Genomic DNA, 26,432 nt, shown 5'->3' on the forward strand with positions numbered 1-26,432 from the left:
AGGGGCAGCAACCCAACAACAGGTTGCCTGATTGGTTTGAAAATTTAAAGGTAAATATATCTTGACATAACAAACAATTATATCCTCGTCAGATTTTCTCTTCATGCTTTGGTTTCAGAGATATGAGCCAATAAAATGCTTTGCACAGTGCAGCCTGATAGGACTGCAGAGGTTGAACCCTGAACAGTTGGGCAAAATTTGGACACAATATTCAAGCTTGATACAGTTCTGAATTTGAATTTTGGACATAATATAGGTTTCTGACACACACAAAAATTCAAGATCTTACAAATCTATTGCAAAATACTGTGCAATTAAAAGAGTTTTCATGAAACTTTAAATAAATTTTGAAAAAAAAAATTTAACCTCATAAAAAAACTTTTGAATTCCCCCTTGGAGCAATTATCCCACACTTGATCCCTGCCTTTCTTTTGTAGTATGGAACCTTGTAGTACAATATCAGAGAGATCCATATACTTAAAACACAAGTTATTATCTGGAAACTAAATATATGCTCGTTTTTTGCCCTTTTAAGACCCTTATTCCTGCATGAATGGGGCAATAACCCCCAAACTCAATCCCAGCCTTCATTTTGTGACATGGAACCTTGTGGTACAATGTCAGATAGATCCATACTGTTATATTTTAGATATAAACAGTGTGATGATGACATAGTCAAATAATGATCTGCTTAATTAATGAAAGTGAAATTTTATCAGTTTTTCAAGATCTATATCTCATAAAGCTTCTGGATATAATATTGAAACCAATATATGTTATGTTCCAGGGCCTGGTCAGTAGTCTCTTTTCTTTATGTTCAGCACCCTTTTATTCTCTATTCTCTATTTTGATTGGCCAATTGATCTCTACTTTGACATCCCCCCTTTTTTTTGTATGTTTTGTCCATTAATCTCTTTTCTGTAAATTCCATAAAGACCCTCCAAATGTTAAAGTTTGTAATTTTGTTTTTTCAAAACAGTTTTTGCTTTTCTATGATGATGACCTCCAGGAAGATCAATTAATTGTTGTTGTAGGCGGTGGTGGCAATTGCTGTATACCCCAAACATACACCTTATTGCTATTTGTCCACCATTACTGGAAATCACAAAAGTTCCTGTAAAATTTTGAAAATATCTAACGCCACAAGGGAAAAGTGATTGTTGTATGACGTCAAAAGTTCAAGAGGGACATATTCTCTGGTCAAGCCGAACAGATTTTCTGGTCAGCAAGAGGAACAGATTTCCAAATAGTGATAAGGTATAAAATAAGAAGATGTGGTATGATTGCCAATGAGACAACTGTCCACAAGAGACCAAAATAACACAGACATTAACAACTATAGGTCACCGTACGGCCTTCAACAATGAGCAAAGCCCATACCGCATAGTCAGCTATAAAAATCCCAGATAAGACAATGTTAAACAATTCAAACGAGAAAACTAACAGCCTTATTTATATAAAAAGAAATGAACGAAAAACAAACATGCAACACATAAACAAACGACAACCACTGAATTACAGGCTCCTGACTTGGGACAGGCACATACCTAAATAATGTGGCGAGGTTAAACATGTTAGCGGGATCCCAACCCTCCCCCTAACCTGGGACAGTGGTATAAAAGTACACCATAAGAACAAACTATAAAAATCAGTTGAAAAAGGCTCAACTCATCAGATGGACAAACATACAAGTGGACGTGGCCGGGTACTTATACATTGTGTATTGGTTTGCAAGAGTTAGACAGATATTAGTCAAATTTTTTGTGGCGTAATGTATCAAAATAAAAAGAAAGTTAAAACTACTATGATTTTTATGTTAAATTGTATAATATTGCTGTTTCACAAATAAACATGTACATATATGCAACAGAATGGAAAGGTTTTGTCCACACATCATGTGATGAAAGCAAATGTAGTGACTATAATGCCAATTCTTTTGTCATTCGATCACGAGGGCTCCAGATGCATAACTGACGGACGAGTCTCTCATAGATTTACACTGGCTGGATTGTGCATATTTAACAAACTTAAATGACATTTTATGTCCATTTCCGGTTTTTGTAATAGTATGCACTGCCTGGAAAACAAAAAATAATCAAAATGAAGTATAAAATATAAGCTAAGCACTTGATAAGTAGTGAAACATGTATTTAATGAACTTGTAAAAGTTGTAGGCTGTGTAATTGCTTACATCCACTTTATTTGAACTCTCTCTGGTGGATATTTGTTTTATTAACAATCATACCACATGATCCTTATTTTTATTTTTGTTTGTCAAACTGAATCATGAAATCACTACACACAAGGTCTTTCAGTTTAAAATCACTCTTGGTGGTGCTTTCACAGTGACTGCAGGTGATCCATTGTGTAAATATCTCTGTATATGTTCTATTGGTAATACATGACAGCATCATTTCGTTGAAACAACCCTTAAACATTGAATCAACTGAATAATTGTAGCTATCATACAAACGAGTCGAGGTAATCTCCCTTGAGAAACCTTTTCAACCAGAATGCAATTGTTTCTGACACAATTTTTGTCATCTGATTAAAGTTCCAAAGAAATTTTTTATTTATCTGAACATAGAAAACATGCTTAAATTGTCGTAGAATGGTAGCCAGAAATGTGTAATTTCAAGTTTATATATAATTATCGATTGTCCAGTGAAATTTGGTTCAGATCCGTGAATAATGAGTTTCCAACGTAAGCTACCTTACAAAGATAATATATTCATTGAGACCTAACAAATCATTCAATACTCACATTTAATAAAACACCTATAGGATATCTTCCACAAATGGTGTTATGATATTGCTTTAGGTAATCAGTAAACTGTGCTGGGTTCAAAGATTCTATTATATCCATTCCCTGAAGAAGAAATGTTGTACCATATAAAACTACTAATTTTGAAAAATTTTGTCAACAATTATTTGCCGGACTATTCCATTAAAATGAATGTGGTAGGTCAGGAAGGAAAGTTTTAATTGAAGACATAGGTGAGTTACCCTTATTTCATTTTTTGTACACCAAATATGATGCTAACCGAAATTTCAGAGGGAAAACTCTTGCAGGTTGTGGGTTGCTTCCGGTTGTATGTCCATTTGTATAAAAAATAACTTATGATTTCTGAAGACACCTGACTAATCCAAAAACTGTCCATAGTACATGGATGCCCCACTCAAACTTTTCTCAGTGGAACATGAAATTTGGGTCAAAGTTCTAATTTGGCATTAAAATAAGACTGATGATATCACAGGGAACATGTGTACTAAATTTCAAATTAATTGGACTTCAACTTCATCAAAAACTACATTGACCAAAAACTTCAACCAAATACAGGACAGATGGATGAACAAAAGAATGAACAGATCAACGAATGGACAAGTGAATGAAGGGACACACAGACTGAAAAAAACATAATGCACCTAAGTGGTGCATAAAAATCCTTTTAAAATCAAGGGCAGATAATTATATTGAATTTGATAAGACAATTTGTGTTCTTTTTAATTTCTTGAAGACCATTAGGTCAGTCGGTGACCACCTATTATTATTTTATATTTTTGAAAGTATTTATGAAAAACAATGCTTTCATTGAATTTTAACTTACTCAGTTGTTTAATAATTCCTCTATAAAACCCATAATTTTAAACTTTTTGTTAAAAGTAGCCTGTTGCATGTCAAAATGTCATTCTATCAAACATGCTTCACTTTTCCAAAATTACTTCATTGATTTTATAAATTATTATTTCTCCAACTTAATATGCATTTAATATCTGCTTTTTGACCAATCTATCATGATTGATTGATTGCTTGGTGTTTAATATAAAAAGGAAGATGTGGTATGATTGCCAATGAGACAACTGTCCACAAGAGACCAAAATAACACAGACATAAACAACTATAGGTAACTGTACGGCCTTCAACAATGAGCAAATGGTGTTTAGGTCCACTTTCAGCACTATTGTCTATTCTTAGATAACAGTAAGTTATTTTATTTGTGGAAGAAGGCAGAGTCCAGCGAGAACAACAAAAAAATGGAAATCCTTCAAGATTGGAGTCCAGCGCATTTGCTATGTATGTGGTTCGAACTCACACTATCAGTGTTGACAGGCCAGTGATTCAAACCAATTTATCAAATTTATAAGCAAATCATTGAACAAAGTGAATGTTACCAAAATGAAAGGTATATGAACTTCATTATCACTGAACTAGTATATATTTGTTTAGGGGCCTGCTGAGGGACGCCTTTGGGTGCGGGAATTTTTCGCTACATTGAAGACCTGTTGGTGACCTTCTGCTGTTGTTTTTTCTATGGTCAGGTTGTTGTCTCTTTGACACATTCCCAATTTCCATTCTCAATTTTATTCGATGTTATTGATGAATATTACTTAATTGTGCACCAGAATTAATGACCTCTACATGACAATCCTTTGGTCACTAATGTCACTTGTTTTTTCTGATGTTTAAAAATAACATGAAAACATTTTATTTGTTTCACAGACAAACTCTTTACTGGTGTTAAGGTGGTACCTAACACTACAGGGAGATAACTCTGTAAAAATCAGCTAAACGTTTTAATCACATTATATTGTTAAGGAAGTATTAAGATTCTCAATGATCAAATTTAGATTTGTCTAACTGATATATATCCAGTGGCCAATGAAATTTTTCTGAGAAAGTGTGTGGTTCAAGGTTTTTGAATTTTTTATATTTTTGTCAAAAGGTCAAAGTAAATATTTTATGAAAATTAAATGAGCCAAATTTATTTTAGTCAAGGTGTTTTGTACCAACTTAAGCCAATAAACCTACCATTTTATCTAATGCTTCTATGGACTGCCATATCTGACCACATGATTGATCATGGTAGGTATAATGAAATCTCTGACCTAAAAATATTCAAAAGCATGTTATTTTACTGATTCATATATGGAGGATGTATAACCATGGTTCAGAAATATGTGCACACTCTTGTGTATGTAAATATGTGCACACTCTTGAGTATGTAATCAATGTTGTTCTGTTGATTTTTTGCTAAAACTTTGAAATTCAGGTGTTTATGTGTTAGATGTGCATAAAAGAGGGACGAAAGATACCAAAGGGACAGTCAAACTCATAAATCTAAAACAAACTGACAACGCCATGGCTAAAAATGAAAAACTTACAGTAAGATTATCCATTTTATTTTTTCTATTTTATTTATTGTATTGCACACACATTTTTTGAAGTAAAACAACAGCTACATCATCACATTAAGCTATTCGCAACTTTTAATTTGGCTCAATCCAAAAATACTGAAATAATCGTCGCACTTTAAAAATACTAAAAGACAGAGGTATTGCAGATGCTACATATTCATATCCTGATTATGAGAATTTAAAGATTACAAAGATGAAATATTTTATAATACTTTACCCCAATGACAGAAGTCAGATGAAATAACAAAGAGATTCTCTGGATCAGCTAAATAATTTGCAAATATTCTGCCATACAATTCTTCCTTGTCCACTGATAACGACCCTACAAGTACTGGAATGACTGTAAAATGACCTTGCCTCCTGAAAACAAACAGTAGAAATTAAACAGTTATAATGTAAAATGACCTTGCCTCCTGAAAACAAATAGTACACATCAAACAGTCATGATGTAAAATGACCTTGCCTCATGAAAACAAATAGTAGAAATTAAACAGTCATAATGTAAAATGACCTTGCCTCATGAAAACAAATAGTACAAATTAAACAGTCATGATGTAAAATGACCTTGCCTCCTGAAAACAAACAGTACAAATTAAACAGTCATATTGTAAAATGACCTTGCCTCATGAAAACAAATAGTAGAAATTAAACAGTCATAATGTAAAATGACCTTGCCTCCTGAAAACAAATAGTACAAATTAAACAGTCATGATGTAAAATGACCTTACCTCCTGAAAACAAATAGTACAAATTAAACAGTCATGATGTAAAATGACCTTGCCTCCTGAAAACAAACAGTACAAATTAAACATTCATAATGTAAAATGACCTTGCCTCCTGAAAACAAACATTACAAATTAAACAGTCATGATAAATAATGACCTTGCCTCCTGAAAACAAACAGTACAAATTAAACAGTCATAATGTAAAATGACTGTGCCTCCTGAAACAAATAGTACAAATTAAACAGTCATGATAAACAATGACCTTGCCTCCTGAAAACAAACAGTACAAATCAAACAGTCATAATGTAAAATGACCTTGCCTCCTGAAAACAAATAGTAGAAATTTCAGTCATTCTGAATCAAGCACTTGTATATATTTTATTTCATTTCAAGAATGTGTGTACACCTTTCAAAGGTTGCTTTTTATGTGCCAGACATACATTTTTTAACTATTAGACATGGGTTTGCATTTAAGATATTGGATAGATCCTAAAAAACGTACTTTAGACAATTTAGATTGTGTCTGACCTTTTTAATTCAAAATTGTTAAAATAAATACAGCCATAGAAATGCAGTTCTATTTGAATTACACCACTCCATCAAGAGATAATTACATTTTTAACTTACAAAGGATCAAGAAAACCACACAAAATAATAAGTTAATGATTATAAAAATATATGCAACTGTTCAGAGAAGTTTAAATTGGGTCAGAATTAGACAATTAGATACATATTCATTTTCCTAATATAATTTTGGGTTTGTCCCATGAACACTGGGAATTTGCACTGGGCTTTGCCAATATCACAAAATACTTTTTTGAATTTCGCTTAAAATCAAAATAAGAAATGTACACGGATGTGTTTTACTCTCTAATTTATATAGCTTTATAATGTACAAGATAGTTATTACCAGTATGATGGATTTTCCTTTACTTAAGTTATGAGCAGCAGTTGTTTCCCTTCCCCTTATATTAGCTCTTGACTTTATTTATACAAGGCAGTTTGGTCAATATCCCTAATGTGCCAAGGAACACAAAAGTATTGTGTAAATAAATAAATGGAGAATGTGTCCCCATGGACACAGATGATGCCCCCCCCCCCCTTTTTTGCATACACCATTATAAAGGGGCATAACTCTAGAACAGTTACAGTGATGCTACCAAAATTCACTCTCATTCTGTATTTTGTGGTAATAAGCAATGTGTATAAGTTTCATATCATTTGGGTAAGGCAAACTTAAGTTAAAGAACAGAAACTACATATTTTGCAATTTCTCCCTTATTAAAGGGACATAATTCTTCATCCATTGAAGTTAAGCCACCAAAATTCAAACTTGATCTGTGTTTTGTGGAAATAAGCATTGTGTATAATACACTGCTAAAAAATATAATAAAGAATAACCATGGAATTTATTAAATATTTCAGGCACAAGAAATTATGCAAATTCCATAATTAAAAATAATTCTAAGTTCAAATAAATAGCCTATTCTATATATATATAACTAATTTTATTTCAACTGATCGGGAGGAGCTTACGTTTCAGTTTGCATAAGGACAGTCTATTCGAAGATGTGTGTTATAAGGATGATTACCATTATATAATTGTTACTGATTTGTAATCACTAATCAGTGTTACCAAACAGATATACAGAAAAGAACTAAGTGTACAATAAGGGATGAAATAGTTTAAATTTATAGCATTTACATGTGCTAAAGCAGAGGTTTTTTTTAAGTATCGGGTATTATTTTATTCTGTTTGAAAAAAAATTCTGATTGTGAGATTTATTTCGGCATGTTTTATAAAAAAATGTATATAAAATATAAAATATTCAGACCCTATTTGTCCTGGCTTAAATATGATCAATTCCATTTGCAACTTATCCCTGTGTATCCCCCTTATAATTGTTCCGAATATAATGAAGAGAAAAAAGTATTTCAAAACATTATAAAATAATGATATATGCATATTTTGTAACCGATGTCGTCATGGTTTTATTTTCAATTTCACAAATTCCCAAATGTGACAAATGTTACATGATTTTAAACTTTGATTTACAAGAAAATCAACGGCTGTTTCTCATTATTTATTTTGTGAATACAAATATATACGTTTACATATTTTAACCGGATCAATGACCATAACTGGACACTTCATTTAAATTTTATCCTAAAACTGCTGTCCATAGATGGACTGGTCTATGATGAGAGAACTAGTTAAACTCTGCCCAGTCAAGTGAAATAAATCGAGGAATATATGTGTGAAATTTTTCAGAACACTGCATTACAATCTCTATTCATGTCCTCAACTTTTAATATTTTGTGGGTGTTATGTGTACAAGTGAACCACAAATTCATATGTTCAATAATTCCAAGTTCAAATAGTAGCCTGTTCTATATATGTGTGAAATTTTTCAGAAGTTAAACTTAGTCTAGCAATCATACATATCAAGTTTGCGATTTGAGCAAAGGAATTAAGGAAAAGGCTACCATTACTGTCATCCTAAAATGACTGGTGCAGATGTACCCAGTTACTTTACCTTTGCACAACTTTAGCTATATACATGGCAGTTACTTTACCTTTCCATAACTTTAGCTATATAAGGCAGTTACTTTACCTTTCCATAACTTTAGCTATATACGGCAGTTACTTTACCTTTCCATAACTTTAGCTATATAAGGCAGTTACTTTACCTTCCATTACTTTAGCTATATACATGGCAGTTACTTTACCTTTCCATAACTTTAGCTGTATATGGCATTTACTTTACCTTTCCATAACTTTAGCTATATACATTGCAGTTACTTTACCTTTGCATAACTTTAGCTATATACGGCAGTTACTTTACCTTTCCATAACTTTAGCTATATACATGGCAATTACTTCACCTTCCCATAACTTTAGCTATATATGGCAGTTACTTTACCTGTGCAAAACTTTAGCTATATATGGCAGTTACTTTACCTTTCCATAACTTTAGCCAGGGTTTCCGCTGGCGGTCGCCATTTTTGCAATTTGCGAAAAAATAATAATTGTGGCGATTAAAATTCGTCATTGGCGAAAGAATTTGGCGACAGAAATATATATAACGATTTATTTTCCTCCATCTTGTTTATTTACTTTTTTTCAAGTTTCTCGGACTTTACCCGATCAGACAATACTCGGAATTCACCATGACCTCATTAAGATTTGGACAGAAAATCAATAATCAGCTGATTGCATTCTATACCTATCGACAACAAAGGACTAATTAATAAAAGTGTTGATTGAATTGTTTGACAAAATGATATGGTTAAATAGCTTCCGCTAAATGTCACATACATAATTTATTTACCACTTTACGACGCACGTGTTTGAAGCAAACTTTTGACGTCTCCTCTCCTTTTAAAGATAGTTTAGAAAAGAAATCTGTTGTTGTGACGAAAAATGTTCAAAAGCAAGAAAAATCTCTGACTTTAGCTATATATGGCAGTTACTTTACCTTTCCATAACTTTAGCTATATAAGGCAGTTACTTTACCTTTGCATAACTTTAGCTATATACGGCAGTTACTTTACCTTTCCATAACTTTAGCTATATACATGGCAGTTACTTTACCTTTGCATAACTTTAGCTATATACGGCAGTTACTTTACCTTTCCATAACTTTAGCTATATTAGGCAGTTACTTTACCTTCCATTACTTTAGCTATATACATGGCAGTTACTTTACCTTTCCATAACTTTAGCTATATATGGCATTTACTTTACCTTTCCATAACTTTAGCTATATACATGGCAGTAACTTTACCTTTCCATAACTTTAGCTATATATGGCAGTTACTTTACCTTTCCATAACTTTAGCTATATACATGGCAGTTACTTTACCTTTCCATAACTTTAGCTATAAATGGCAGTTACTTTACCTTTCCATAACTTTAGCTATAAAAAATGGCAGTTACTTTACCTTTGCATAACTTTAGCTATATATAAGGCAGTTACTTTACCTTTCCATAACTTTAGCTATATATGGCAGTTACTTTACCTTTCCATAACTTTAGCTACATATGGCAGTTACTTTACCTTTCCATAACTTTAGCTATATGTGGCAGTTACTTTACCTTTGCATAACTTTAGCTATATATGGCAGTTACTTTACCTTTCCATAACTTTAGCTATATATGGCATTTACTTTACCTTTCCATAACTTTAGCTATATATGGCATTTACTTTACCTTTCCATAACTTTAGCTATATATGGCAGTTACTTTACCTTTCCATAACTTTAGCTATATATGGCAGTTACTTTACCTGTGCATAACTTTAGCTATATATGGCATTTACTTTACCTTTCCATAACTTTAGCTATATATGGCAGTTGCATTTCTATACTATGTTCATCTTCATCTGTATCTATTTTCATGGTTTCAAACCGACCAGTTGCATATAACTCTTCATTCACTGTATAATAAAAATCTTTATTAATAAATTTTCACAGAATTACTTTATCAGGCCAGATAAATATCTGGTTTTTTTTAATTCTCTAATTCAGAAAATTCATCATTTTTTTTCATGTCATCATTTGGATAATTAATTTTTTGCAAAGTATATATTTTGTTAATAAAGTTAAATTACGGTATAAGAATTTCTATTGTTATAATCACATCTGATGCTTAAAAATGTTTTTTGAAAACAATAAAATAGAGCAAAGAACTTTTGATATCAGATCTTTTAAATTAACCAAAAAAATATCATTTAAATTTCAGTTTCATGCATCCTTACCTACCATAACATACATGTATTGTGCGCACTATTTTAAGTCTAGAAAATTTCTATTTAGCATTGTTTGTTAATGTACCAGAAGTCTGTAAAGATTTGTATTTGGAAACAAGTAGTAATTTATATTTTTTTTTGTCTTGACAAAAGCTTAACTAAGGAAAAATTTAAGGAAAAAATAGCTTAAGTTCAACCATCTCAAAAATGAAACCTGGTAAATTAATTTGATCAGAAAGTGTGTTTCAAATCACCATATTTTTTTTCAATTTTAATTACTTACGATTCATAAAGTCCATAGTCCATACGGAAGTGCTACTACCCGTACTTACCAGAGGCTAATACATAACCAGATGCTCTGCAGGGCGCAGCTTTATACGACCGCAGAGGTCGAACCCTGAACAGTTGGGGCAAGCATATACACAACATTCAAGCTTGATACAGCTCTGAATTTGGATTGTGATTAAATAGTTGACACAACATAGGTTTCTGACACAGAATGAATGTGGTCTAAGAACTTAAACTTAAAAACTTATTTTTTTTAAATTTGACATTTACCTATTATGGTCCAATATCCAAAATCTAAATACATGGTTAGATTCAGCATATCATAGAACCCCAAGAATTCAATTTTTTATGAAATCAAATAATGTTCAATTTTAGACGCTTTAGACCTCAATGTGGACCAATTTGATAACCGGGCCCAAATATCAAAAATCTAAATACATGGTTAGATTTAGCATATTGAAGAACCCAATATGCATATATTCAATTTTTGTTGAAATCAAACAAAGTTGGACCCCAATTTGGACCAACTTGAAAACTGGGCCCATAATCAAAAATCTAAGTACATGTTTAGATTCAGCATATCAAAGAACCCATAGAATTCAATTTTTGTTTAAATCAAACTAAGTTTAATTTTGGACCCTTTGGACCTTAATGTAGACAAATTTGAAAACAGGACCAAAAATTAAGAATTTAAATACACGGTTAGATTTGGCATATCAAAGAACCCAAATAATTCATTTTTTAATAAAATCAAACAAAGTTTAATTTTGGACCCTTTTGGCCACTAATTCCTAAACTGTTGGGACCAAAACATATCCCAACCTTCCTTTTGTGGTCATAAACCTTGTGTTAAAATTTCATAGATTTCTATGTACTTATACTAAAGTTATTGTGCAAAAACCAAGAAAAATGCTTATTTGGGCGCTTTTTGGTCCCTTATTCCTAAACTTTTGGGACCAAAACTCCCAAAATCAATCCCAACCTTCCTTTTATGGTCATAAACCTTGTGTTTAAATTTCATAGATTTCTATATAAAATGTACTTATACAAAAGTTATAGTGCGTACACCAAATCTCTTTGGACGACGACGACAACAACGACGATGCCAACGTCTTACCAATATACGACCAAAATATTTTCAATTTTTGCGGTCGTATAAAACTGGACTTACTTTGAGAATCTACGACTAGATCATATAATGGTGTTTGATATTTTTCTGTAGCAGTTAAGGCACAACCAGACAATCTAACATGGTGGGAAGGTCCTAGTATAAAAACACGTTTTCTGAAATAGAATTTATTTATTATACATGTAATAAAACTGTGCATTATATTAAATGTTTTATTTAAATTGACAGTGTTTGCAAACACAGTTTGATTCTGTTTTCATATTGACTGCATGGTTCCTTTTCTGACAAACTGGGGGATTGTCTGTATATTTTCACAAAAATGATATTTAGTACCAAATCCTTTAGAAAATCTCAATATCAAAACTAGTCTTTTCAAGACATTGTCAATATGCTTATACTTCCGTCATAACATTATTTTTTATTCACTTATTCTTCATATAAGAACACTGCATTAAAATTTCTATTCATGTCCTTAACTTTTAATATTTCATGGGTTTCGTGTGTACAAGTGAACCATGAATTTGAAAGTTCAATGAATTACAAATTTATAATAGGTTTTGTATGCAGAGATTGGCAAAACAACAAAAACAAATATCCACAAATTCAAGTTTTACTCAATCCACAAAAATTGATACCCACAAAACTAACGGAATCAACAGTACTTAATTTTCACATATGAAATGTACGTGTACAAACATATTCATTTTCGTTTTAATTTTTGTTCTTTTTCTGACTTTATTTTTTTTATAATTGAAAGGAAAAAATGCATCAAGATATTTACAACTCAATGAATTCACATAAACAGAGATGGTTTATTTTTTCTTCATTTTAGGTAAATTCAATTGTGGCTCCAACATGGTGAAATCTAACAGACTACATTGGGAGTTTGGTCTAAGGAGTAAACTACTGGAATCCTTCAAGTTTAGATGCAATAAAACATGCAAATCTAATTAATTTCTGAATTTTTTTCAGATTTCTTTTAATATCTATAATAATGTCTTAGGGATTGAGTGATATCACACAAAAAAAGTATACCTATTCTGACATCAGACTTCTTTGAAAGGTGCATATTGCTGTGTGTTTCTTTTTTGTACATTGGTTAGAGGTATTTGGGGATGGGGGTTGAGATATCACAAAACATGTTAATTACCCAGGCACATTTTTGTGCATGTTCCAAGTCAGGAGCCTCTGGCCTTTGTAAGTCTTGTATGTTTTTTTTATTTCAGTTCAGTTTAATGTTTATATCTTGGAGTTTAGTATGAAGTCAATTTTCACTGAACTAGTACACATTTTAATGTGAGGTCAGCTGAGGTCCGTCCACCTCCAGGTGTGGGATTTTCTTGCTGTGATAAAGACCCATTGGTGGCTTTTGGCTGTTATCTGTTCTTTATCTGGATTGCTGTCTCTTTGACATAATCCCTGATTTCCATTCTCAATTCTATTTTTACAAGTCTCTTATTATTACATGTATTTTAACTATGCCTAAGAATACTTACATATGGGTTGGATCTATTTGTTTGTATGCATGGCCTCCACAGGCTCCACAATAGGAGTATCCTGCATGTCTGAAATAGTTATATTTAATTTTGTAAATCACTTGCTATTTTGGTGAGGATCAATATTTTCATTTACTACCTCATAAGAAGAGATACTAGTCAATTCATTTACAATAAATTCTAGGAAATATTTTTGAATTATCTCCCTTAGGATTAGTTTTATTATACAGACATATATACTATAAGATTTATATCTCACCTGGTAAAGGTCCATTTGAAAATGATATAAAATTTCAACATTATTTTACATGCAAGATATCAAAACAATTATTTGTAGGCTTTTTACTCATTGATCACATTTTTGCATGATTTTGTTGCTTTTTGTATGATAAACATGTATAACATTTGCACATGTCTGTATTTCTTTTTAATTACCAATATGCATATTGATCTAAAATAATGTCATTATGTACAAAATGCAGTTACTGTCAAATGTTTGGCCAGCCATTTGAAAAAGCTATTTTTTCAACTGGACTTTTTTTTAATGAAATCTCACCTAACAAGGCATTGATTCTTTTTATTTCAACAGGTTTCTATTCTTAAAGTTTTTTTTTTTTTTTTTTTTATCTTTTTTGGCTTATATTCTTATTTTGTGACCCATCTTAAGTCTAGCATTTCTACCAACAAGCATATGTGTTGAAATCAAGTGCTTCCTTTTTCATTGTTATGTAACACTTTCTGGTAAGTAGAAATAGGTAACCTAATGCATATTGACCTGTGTGCAATTATTTTATCATCATATAACATCTCCTTATTATAAATATTGGTTAAGTGCTATAATGTATGTAGTACATTTATATTAAATTTCTGGATAATTTTAAATCTCTGTCTGTTTTTGACACTAGTTCTAACATACTTTTTATTTTCTAACACTGTAAACCACCATTCCCCCATGCCAAATTATTTTTTTTTGGAAAAAACATTGAACAGCAAAAATTATTTTATATTTCTTTAATGTGACGTGAACATTTTATTGATGTCAAACATGCGAAGTAATGCATGTGGTTTTTAAATTTGATAGATGCTTTTTGTGCTTTTTTGTAAAATATTTGTTTGTTTTGAGATTATGACACAGTGATGACTGCTGTACCCATATTTTGATGAAGTTGTAATTATCACTTCGTAAATATTATGGACGCCATCACGAATTGGTTGAACGTTATGGAATATTTGTTATACAGACGATATCAGATATGTTTCTTATGTCGTCACTACATGTACTTCCCTTTTCACGAATGTGAGCTAATAAATTAGACTATTTACCGGCTTTGTAACAACATGAACAACATGACAGGTGCCACATTTGGAGCAGGATCTACTCTCCCTTTTTTAGCACCTGAAATCATCCCTAGTTTTTAGTGGGGTCTGTGTTGTTTTTCTTCCCCTATTTGTGACATTTTGTTCATGCATCACTGTCAATATAATGGAAATTGATGCCACTGTCACACAAGTGAGAAGTTTATAAGGGCTATAAAACCAGGTTCACTCCACCATTTTCTACATTTGAAAATGCCTGTACCGAGTCAGGAATATGACAGTTGTTGTACATGTCCATTCGTTTGATGCGTACATGTTTTATCATTTGATTTTACCATTTGATTAGGGACTTTCTGTTTTGAATTTTCCATGGAGTTCAGTATTTTTGTGGTTTTACTGTTTATTATATTCAAATAATTAACATAATTACGGTGCAATAATTGCTCTAGCTGGAGACTGAATAGGTTTGGCTGGAGCTAACCAACCCGACAACTGTGAACTCAGCTCTGCTCCTACAAAGAAAAAAAAATTAATATAGCTAGTGGTGGATTGAACTTTCAAAGAAGGGCAAGCGACACTACATTGTACAATCTCAGTTGACAAGCAAAGGGAAGACTATTTGAGTCTTCATGATCAATTAATATAATTGAAGTTGAAGAGGAAAAATTTATCTTTGTAAGTTTGTAGTCTACCATTGTTTCATTTTAAAGAAGCCTTAAGATTTAAAGAATGTCATATTAAAAGATCTAATTGAGATTAATTTACTAGCATCAATTCTAAAGAAATATGCATAATTTAAAATATATATATCTGACCAAATATATATTTGTCAGGAACATGTTGTTCAGTGGTTGTTATTTGTTGGTGTGATATATTAGTGTTTCTTGAATCATATCATCATATCATCTTGAAGGTGCTACCATTTGATTTTTATGGGGGGTGGGGGTGGTCTAGGATAAAAGATAAAAAGAACAAAAACTTATAAATAGAGTGAAATAAAAAGACGGGACAGAGATTACAAATAAAAAAACTTCAGGTCAAAAATTTTCCTCCTAGTCCCTCTTTAAAAATCAAATGATATTAGTTTAAACATATTTATCTATAGTGGATTGGGAAACAAGTTTTGCAACTTAATATATCAATCCCTTTCCACTTTGCAGGTACGAGTGCTGCCTTGTAGCGGCATTAGCCTACTCTTTTTTAAAATCTACAAGGGTGTCTTTAACGTGCAAGAGATATGGCTCTCTCTTAACATGGGTCAGCCATTTATCGACCCCTTCCGATGGTAGCTCCCTATAGCTAACATGAATTCCAAAATGTGTATGTGACTGGAAATACATAATCTCAAACAATTTCAGAACACCATTCATTGCACAATGTAAAATATTTTATTACAGGAAAATATTAACTATATTAATAAGAAGACACTGTGAGAACTAGCTGTGGAACCAAAAATATCATAAGAACTAAAGAGCTTCAATTCCACATCTATGTGAGAACAAATGTTGAAAAAAGTTGGGGTTCAAGTTTTACTTAGTCTTTAGTTTTCTATGTTGTGCTTTGTATTCTAATGTACAATGAGGTCATAAAAAGAATAGGTTTGTTTGCCCAAACTTACCAGAAAAAAGCTGCCTACTCAAATTCTTTTATTGTCCTGATTTGAAGAAGTTTTTTTTTAAGTCAGATAGGCATGAAGACTAATAAACACCCGATACTTCAATTTCTTTTTTTGAAAAAAAGGAAAGAAAATGCCTACCTACATGTACCTACCCACTGTCTCAACCTTTGGGTAGGGTTTGGGCAAACCAAAATATTTTTAATTGTGGCCAAATGTATGTATGTTTATTTTTTTAGCCATGGCGTTGTCAGTTTATTTTCCTCTTATATAAATGAGTTTGAGTGTACATGTACCTCTGGTATCTTTCACTCTTGTTTTTTACACATCGTTGACAGTGGATCTCATTGGGGTCTATGCGTGACGCAGGATTGCCGATTTTTTGTAAGCGCCAGACGTGAAAGTCAAATTATTGTGCCATGAAAACAGGAAATGAAGTCTAGCGGGACACGGGAAATTACAAAAAATTGACAATTGCATATATGTACATACATGTACATTTATAGTGTAAGCTGGATACAGGAATCTGACAAAACTGTTAGCGGGATCTGGGATCCGAACTCCCAATGAGACCCCTTGAAACGCAACACTTCTTTGGGGAACTGGTATACATTATATTGTTTTAGGGTCCAGCTGAAGCAATCCTGATATGGAATTTTCCAGCTGTGAAGAAGACCTCTTACATTAGGTAGTTGCAGGACTGTAGCTCTTAGGTCCTGGTGTTATTTTTTAACTATGTATGGTTCACAACAAGTCAAAAAGTAATGTAAGGACTTTTGAGAGCTTTGGTTCCACAGCTACCCTTTAGTCTGTTAGTTACATTTGTACCTTGGGCTGTGTCTGCATCTTTTACAGAATTCTTAGTCCAAATAATTATTTTTTTCTGCGACACCTTCCCTCTTAGTACTACAGAATTCCATCTGTATTCTTTACACTAGTATCAAGGGGAGGATTTATTCATTCTTTAGTTTTTAAGACATTTATTTTTAATATTCTTTATTTAGTTTTCCCATTTTCTCTATTCTCTATTTTTTTGTTGCTTTTCCTTATCCTTTTTTCTAACTATTTATTCAGTACATTTTGAATATTATTCTGTATTCTGTAACCTTATTCAGACCCTTATACATAATTTATAGCACAAAGAAAAGTGAGAGCAGTGGTAACGATCCGATCAGCTGATGGTATTGCAGTGAATTTGTTGACATTTAGACCTTCTATCAATCCAATTTTGTCTAAGATGCATACCATCGTCTGTATACCAGCTACCTGCATGCGTGGCACGTCTGACTTTCGACATTTTCGAACCAATTTTGTTGAATATTTGTTTATCGTGCACCTTTGTTTATGTTCAGTCTAAGATCCCGGAAGTTTATAAAAGTATGAAGCGCACGCGTAAGAATGTATCCAATAGCGGGAAATTCAAAGTACGTGAAATAGCCAGATTAAAGCAGAAGGTATGACCAAAAAACATGATGATAAAATCCACTTTTTGTCCATGAAATAGAAAAGTACAAGTGACAAGATCGAATTGAACAAAATAAAGCATACATTTGTTCACATTTCTGTCACATACTTGTATAGTAATCCTGGAAGATTATTTTTTTTAGTCGATGCATTAAAATAATGTGCCTAAAAATAACACCCTTAACTTACAAAAATCGAGAATGTTTAAAAACCATTTCTTATCAAGAATATTTTCTACACAGCACAACATAAGCAACCCAACGCTTCCGTGGCAGGTAGGCTGTAACTGTTTTTGCCTGTACAATATTTTACTTACGGTAGTCTACGCATGTACGGTACATTTTGGAGTTCAACTCTCCCAAATACCAGTACTTCAATTTCATGTGGATAAAATATCTGATGTTGCAAGGTTTCAATTTCAGTTATAAAATAATTCTCAGTATAAGTAAATTTCAACTTTCTATAATTTACAAATTTTAGTGAATGTAAATTTTCCTTGACTAAATATTTGATGTCTGTGATGTGATAAATTCACGTTCTACTTGCATCAATGAACTATTACTCAAAAGATGATTTTGCAAATAAGGCGGAAAAAGTAAAATAACAAAAGTACCGTACTCAAGGACAAATTCAAAACGCAAATCAAAACTTAAAGGCAAAATCAAAAGCTCACACACATCAAAGGAATGGATAACAACTGTCATATTCCTGACTGGTACTGTCATTTTCTTATATAGAAAACGATTGCTCAAACCTGGTATTATAGGTAGCCGAACCTCTCACTTGTAAAACAGTCGCATAAAATTCCATTATATTGACAACGCTGTGTGAACATAATATGTGAAAATATCAAAAATACACAATTACCACTTAGATATTAAATTAGCATATGCATATAAATGACAGTCCCAGACCAGTTCAACAATTTTATGTATAACATGCAATTCTCTTAATCAGAGATATTGATAAATATACAATTATGTGTTGATTATAAATATGCCTGCATCCTCCTTTTATCTTTTTTTTTTAATTTATTGTAAAATAAGAATTCTTTTAAACCGTTGGTTTTTTCTAACGTACTCTCGATGACTGCACTTTTATATCGTGACTGAGTTTGATGACGTTTGGACGACTCACGTTGTGTGTCAAAATTTGTAATTTACAAAGGTTAAAGTTGGTTATTTCTTCGTCATTATATTAAAAACAAGTACAGTTTTTGCTTCATCATCCTCAAGATTTGTATTGGCTACTGAAACTATTCTTTCAAAGTATTTACTCTTTTGAGGCATGGGGACAGACTTTAGGCTGCATGTGTTACAGATGGACAAAATTATGATCGTTTTAAATAACATCTCTGGTGGAGATTTATTTCCTCGAGGGTTTCACAAGCACAGTAGTCAGCACTTTTTGTGCTGACATGAATTGTCATTGATATGGTTATATTTATAAATTTAATGTTTACAAATTTTTGAATACTAAGGCTTTTCTACCTCAGGCATAGATTACCTTAGCTGTATTTGGCAAAACTTTTAGGAATTTTGGTCCTAAATGCTCTTCAACTTCGTACTTTATTTGGCCTTTTTAACTTTTTTTAATTCGAGCGTCACTGATGAGTCTTCTGTAGACGAAACGCGCGTCTGGCGTATATACTAAATTTAGTCCTGGTATCTATGATGAGTTTATTTATTACGGAGCCCCGCCAGGGACATGCAAAGAAAAAAAAATATATTGTGCGCACAACTTAAATAAGTTGTGCGCACAAAATAATATATTGTGCGCACAATTTAAATATATTGTGCGCACAATTTAAATATATTGTGCGCACAACTTAAATATATTGTGCGCACAATTTAAATATATTGTGCGCACAACTTAAACATATTGTGTGCACAACATAATATAGTGTGCGTTAAATTCTTTGACCTTACACATGGTACGGGGCTTCAATGTCTCCTTTTTAAAGTGACAGAATGGAGAAATGCATAAGGTTTTCTTTTGAAATGGGGCTAGATACATGGAAATACTCTTTCAAAAAATCATCAGTGCATTCGTATCGACTCCTGACATGAATACTGAATAAATTACGTTTATTTCGTCTGAAACTTGGTTTACCAACAGATTCGTCGGAAGCCTCCACTTTATATCAGAGTTTATTGGAACGGTTTGAAACAGACTTGGCAATAGATCGAGGACACTATCTAACTTATGTAGACTTTTTTGTACCAAATATACAACTACTATTTGCACTTATGCATTATACTTTATTTCTGAAAATCTCAAGATTTCGTTTTGATTGACACAAGACTGACATGTTCCTCAATTCACGACTTTGATTGACGATTGAGCACCAATAAAAGACTACCACTGAATAACAAGTTTCCTACGTAGAACAGTATGCTAATTATGATTTAGATTTTTTTTTAAAGTTGTGTACAAATGTTTCAGGCCAAGTTATAGATTCATTCTGATTAAAAGAAGAGAGTGCAAGAGGTCACTGATAGTATCTATTTTTGATCAATTTCATTATACAATTTTACAGAATATTGTTCGTATTCATTATGAAACTGAAATGTTACGAAGCAATTTAGGAATAGTCAATGAAAAAATATTCCTCAGTGGTATATATTTGAAAACAAACGAAACAATTATGATTCAATTTTTCCAAATATGGTCCGTTTTGGGGCATCATTTATTCAAAAACTTGTGGCCCGATTGATCGCGATCGATGCGAGTACCAATGAGGCAACATAATACATATACCCCATAGCTCATACAAATACGGGTTATACTCTTCTCATATATTTTATGATGGTATGATATGCAACCCCTAACGGGAGGGATTGTGCTTGATATTCAAATAATTAAGACAGTCATAATCTTTCAATCAGTTTAATTGAGGTGTGGAGCTGGCATGTCAGTAACTGCTAGTAGTCCTTTGTTAATTTATGTATCATTGTCATTTTGTTAAGTTTCATTTGTTACCTATTCTGACATCGGACATGGACTTCTTTTAAACTGAGTTTTACTGTCGGTATTGCTGTTTTTTGTTTTTATCTGCATTAGCTAGAGGTACAAAAGGAGGGTTGAGATCTCACAAAACATGTTTAAGTCCGCCACATTTTTGTGTCTGTCCAAGGTCAGGAGCCTCTGGCCTTGTGTTGGTCTTCTATGAATTTTAATTTTAGTTTCTTTAATATATTTTGGATAGATAAAGGAATATGTGGTATGAGTGCCAATGAGACAATTCTCCATCCAAGTCACAATTTATAAAAGTAAACCATTATAGGTCAAGGTACGGTCTTTAACACGTAGCTTAGGCTCACAACAAACAGCAAGCTATAAAGGGTCCCCAAAATTACTTGTGTAAAACCATTCAAACCGGAAAACCAACGGCCTAATCTATATAAAAAACGAGAAACGAGAAACACTGAAGAAGTTTAGTATGATGTCTATTATCGCTGAACTAGTACATATTTTTTTTTAATGGGCCAGCTGAAGCGCGCCTTTGGGTGCGAGATTTTCTTGTTGTATTGAAGAACCAAATATATCTGAGAAACAAACCTTATAAAACATGCGCGCCTTATAATTATTTTGTACGTTAAATACAGTTAAACTACACCTTTATTATCGAATCTAAAAAATAGACCAATTCTGAGATATTTAAAATTGACCAATAAACCATGAAAATAAAGTCAAGGTCAGACAAATATATATACATAACAATCATTCCATAAAACAAATAAAGTTCACTTATTCCTTATAGTATCTGAAAAACAGACCAAACAAGAATCAAATAACACGAACCATGAATATAAAATCAAGGTCAGATTAATATTACACCATACAAGCATTCCGTACACCAAATATATCCAGCTAAATGCTTATAGTATCCGAGAAATACACCAAAAACAAAAAACGAATTTGCCGGACCACTTAACCCTGAAAATGAGGTCAAGGTCAGATGACACCTGTCAAGTTGACATTTAGACATTAAAATCGTTTCATACAACCAAATATAGAAGAACTATTGTATTTGGTATCTGAGATTTTGTCTAAACCACGAACATTTAACCTTGTTGAATGATCAATAAAATGAGTCAAGTGAAAACTGTTTTCCTAACTTTGGACGCACACCACATCATATTGTGCGCACAATATGTTTAAGTTGTGCGCACAATATATTATTTTGTACACACAATATAATTAAGTTGTGCGCACAATATATTTAAATTGTGCGCACAATATATTATTTTGTGCGCACAATATATTATTTTGTGCGCACAATATATTTAAGTTGTGCGCACAATATATTATTTTGTACACACAATATAATTAAGTTGTGCGCACAATATATTATTTTGTGCACACAATATATTATTTTGTGCGCACAATATATTATTTTGTGCGCACAATATATTTAAGTTGTGCGCACAATATATTATTTTGTGCACACAATATAATTAAGTTGTGCGCACAATATATTATTTTGTGCGCACAATATATTTTTTTCTTTGCATGTCCCTAGCGGGGCTCCGTATATTTATAGTCACGCGTTGAGTATATTGTTACCATATGACATTATGAAACTGTCTTATTGCACAGACTCTACATGACACTAATAACGCATAGCGTGTGAAGTTGGTTTCAATGTATTTTTTTTACCATATGAAATGTATCTATATTTATGCAGAAAAACACCCACGTTTCATCTTTAATAAAAGGAAGTCAGAATTTTGTCTGACAGTTATCTTGCAACAGGCACAAATTACAACTTCGAATTCTAGTTACGATGTACATGTATAACACTGGCTCATACCAACACACAATTGATGTTTATAATTGTAAACTTGAGTAACTCTTTTAAACCATCAAATTATGCAATTCAACAAAGACTATTTCTATGAGCATGATTCACCTGCAGTATGACAATCACACAGTAGGATAGATCCATTCGTCTTCCTGAATATTTTCCTACTCATTGACAAGCCGCGAATTTCTTAAATTTTCTCCACTTGATCGACGGGAAGTCTGCTGCTACCTTCCTATCCCTGCTGGTGATCTTTTCTAACCGCCACGTTGTACTCTGCTATCATGATATATTTGGTATTAAAAAAAGACACAGTGCTTGAAGACGTAAACAAGACGGCAACCAACGTGTAAAATAAATTACAGAAAAAAATGTATATTGAAGATCTGCCATCAAAACCAAATAAACTCTTCCAGGATTAAAAGTTGTACAATTTACTCAACATAATAAAAACACACCAAGATATGATACAAGACAACCATTTACGAAGTTGCTGACCCATGACAGGCTCATACATGGATGAAGGAGAGAACCAAATTTTATATCTAAACCCTCGCAGTTGTTCAGTTGACTAACAAAACGTACTAAAATAGGAAATTTAAAAAAGTTCGTGCCTATAAATGTACACATTCTATATCGTACTTAAGACGTGTAGTATAGGAGGCTACATCTTCTATAATTTGGTCTCATTATCTTCTCGTGTGCTAGACTTTTAAAAGCATTGATATTTTGGAATGTTCCTGAAATGATATGAGGGGCCTGGGTGGACGAGTGATCTAAGGCAGCAACCATTTGATTTTCTGGGGGGGGGGGGGGGAGGCTATGGTTTTTTTTAGGAAAAAAAAGTTTGTTTCCAGTTTTTGGAGAAAAAAATAATTTGTTTTTGATTCCGAGAAAAAAAAAATTGTTTGTTTCACACTCAGCTGCCACTTTATGTAATGCTAAAATTGAAAGAAAAAAATTGTTTTCGACTTGTCGCGAAAAAAATAGATTGTTTTTCGCCGCAGGTGAAAAAAAAAATTTGTCCAGAAAAAAAAAACCATAGCCTCCCCCAGAAAATCAAATGGTTGCTGCCTAACTAGTTCATATAACTAACCTGTCAACACTGGGGTTGTGAGTGTGCATCCCGCATTCGACAGGCGCCCCTAGATAGTCATACAGTCAATAGTATTAGAATAGCTAACATCTAGCAATAAATCAATCAATTATAAGATGATGTCTATTACGGCATACAAGATATTTTAATCAAGGAACAAGCTAGGATTTCAAATATGCCTAATTTTATCTACGTGAGATGTTGGACATGTTTATTAACACGTATATCCAAGACATCAAGCAGAGGGCGAATCATTTTATCTCCTAGGAAAAATACTCATGAAAACCATTCATAAAAAGTTGAATGTAAAACTTATTGTACCCTTCGTAAGACAAGAAAGCATAACATTGAGAAGATATCTATTAATGATCAATATGTAAAATAACTAATTTCAAATTGAACAAGAATTCGTCTTACAGATGACTTTTTGAACACAAGTCTTACGCAAGTCTTATTTTTTACGTGAGAGTTGTAGCGTCCTATATGCACGATCGGAAAACATCAATGACATTCAAGGAAACTATGAATAAAAGACGTGAACAATTTATTACTGATCATCAACCTACATTTATAACCAGTTAACTACTTTCTAATTAAGGAAACTAGAAAAACAATGATAATCAGGATTACACGGACATTGATATGCTTTAATTCATGGTTTTGGAATTTAAAGATACAATGTACATTATTCAACTTGTTGGATCAGGAGGTTCCCTACTGTATGGAATACACCAAGAAATATAATTCGGATGAAATATAGACGACAAAAGTCACATAATTACTGTTTACAATTGTATCAAATCTTATGGTTTTGAGATGGTTCTGATCGATAAACGGGTAAGTGACTTTTAATCATTTCAAATTGTCTTTTTGTTACCAGTTCATTAGTAGGAATTAAACCAATTGATGTATCAATTTTAAAGATTCATTTGCTTGTAATCGACATTTCTCCAAAGGGATATTAAAAAACTGACCGAAAACATCCGATTGCGAAATAAAGAAAAACAACGAAAGACAAAGTCATCGTGGTAATACAAAGCCGATGATAGGTCTCATAAAACACCTTAGTTTGTCCACATGCAGTATGTAGCATCTATAATCGCAGGACTCAGACGAATGTGACCTACCGAATTAGACTATTATCGGGTTTGTAATAACATGAGCAACACGGCGGGTGCCACATGTGGAGCAAGATCTGCTTACCCCTCCGGAACACCTGCGATCCCCAGTTTTTGTGGGGGTTTGTGTTGCTTAGGCTTTATATTTCTATATGTTTAGTGTACTATTGTTTGTCTTTTACTTTTGAAGCCATGGCGTTGTCAAGTTTATTTTTTATCTGAGTTTGAATGTCCATCTGGTATCTTTCGCCCCTCTTTCAGAATAGATATACATTTTGAATATCTACTGTTTAGACACGACCATCCAACTGTGCATCTCCAAGCATGTGTATGAACATTACCTACCTGATGAAGATGGTGTGAAATTTGAAATTTAAACAAAAATCACTTTATTTAAGTTGTGTCCCACTTGTTATTCATGTAATAGATCAGATGCAGGATTTATACATACGAGTAGAGGAACATTTTGATCAGTGAAATAAAATGCTACCGGTATAGCATGCTAACAGTTTTGTGTAGCATTTTTCGCTATTTTTTCATTTATTGAATATTAAGTCTGACCAAGGTATCAAATTTGAATGGAAAAAAGGCTATCGTTAAATTTCTTATATGGTTTTCTTTCCATATTTCTGAATCAGAATTTTTTGAACCCACAATGTTCATGGTGTTATTTTAATATGCTAATATGCAGAAAAGTATTCCAGTGGATAATTGTAATGCAGGGGCGGATGCAGGAATTTTCGAAAGGGGGGGGGTGCTAACCCAGGCTAACCCAGGGCAAAGGGGGTGCAAAACATATGTCCCGATACAAATGCATTGATCGGCAAAAATAAAGGGGGGGGTGCACACCCCCGGAACCCCCCCCTGGATCCGCCACTGGTAATGGTTTATCACTGGAATATATTTCCAGCGATTTTTAACTGATGAACTACCAGTGCTCATGACTAACTTTTTTTTAATTAGCCTTGGTATTCTTTTTTACTTTGTCTTATATATCAGTTTTGATTGATATACTTAACTGCAATCGAATATTGATGCACAAGTATTTTTCATATCACTTCTAACAGTCAACTGTTTGATGAACACAGGAATCAATATTGTTTGAATGGCAGCCAGGTTATGTTAGATGTTCTTTCTTCATAAATAAATGATTTGACTGATTTTTACCCGGTGGAACTGTTCCAATCATTACCCTTGACTACTCGGGACATTATGGTGGTTTTTTTAAGACCATTTGGTATCACTCCTTTTTGCTGCTGGTTTTACTATTAATTAAAACCAGTCGTGGCATTCTTTGTATTTTTTTGTTTTTTGGTATACATTGATTTCCCTTGTTTGTCATTCAAATGTACATGTACTTTTTCCTCTTTTTCTGATATCTATATAATAACTTTTGTTTGGCTATGATAAATCCCCTATACAGAATAGGG

The 26,432-nt window shown here is 32.6% G+C and overlaps 1 protein-coding gene across 1 annotated transcript; it reads right to left on the minus strand.

Moving 5' to 3' along the window:
* Positions 1-1,793: 1,793 nt before the first annotated feature.
* On the minus strand, positions 1,794-17,899 carry LOC143069131 (protein MEMO1-like). The gene is made up of 9 exons (XM_076243606.1): positions 17,763-17,899; positions 15,333-15,414; positions 13,586-13,654; positions 12,132-12,244; positions 10,249-10,360; positions 5,414-5,556; positions 4,811-4,887; positions 2,765-2,869; positions 1,794-2,077 (listed from the first exon to the last, which is right to left on the minus strand). Exons 1-9 carry the CDS (start codon positions 17,812-17,814, stop codon positions 1,940-1,942), a joined length of 891 nt encoding a protein of 296 aa, XP_076099721.1. The 5' UTR covers positions 17,815-17,899; the 3' UTR covers positions 1,794-1,939.
* Between the last annotated feature and the right edge of the window lie 8,533 nt (positions 17,900-26,432).

Source organism: Mytilus galloprovincialis, chromosome 3 (assembly GCF_965363235.1).
Source record: "Mytilus galloprovincialis chromosome 3, xbMytGall1.hap1.1, whole genome shotgun sequence".
NCBI lineage: Eukaryota > Metazoa > Mollusca > Bivalvia > Mytilida > Mytilidae > Mytilus > Mytilus galloprovincialis.

Excerpts from the sequence above, each read along its gene's own strand:
- LOC143069131 (XM_076243606.1), bottom strand. The coding sequence starts at position 17,814 with ATGTCGAAAGTCAGACGTGCCACGCATGCAGGTAGCTGGTATACAGAC. Across the intron at positions 13,655-15,332 it reads GCTAGAGCAATTATTGCACC|ACATGCAGGATACTCCTATT; the intron begins GTAATTATGTTA and ends TAACTATTTCAG. Across the intron at positions 2,870-4,810 it reads TAGAAGCATTAGATAAAATG|GGAATGGATATAATAGAATC; the intron begins GTAGGTTTATTG and ends TTTCTTCTTCAG.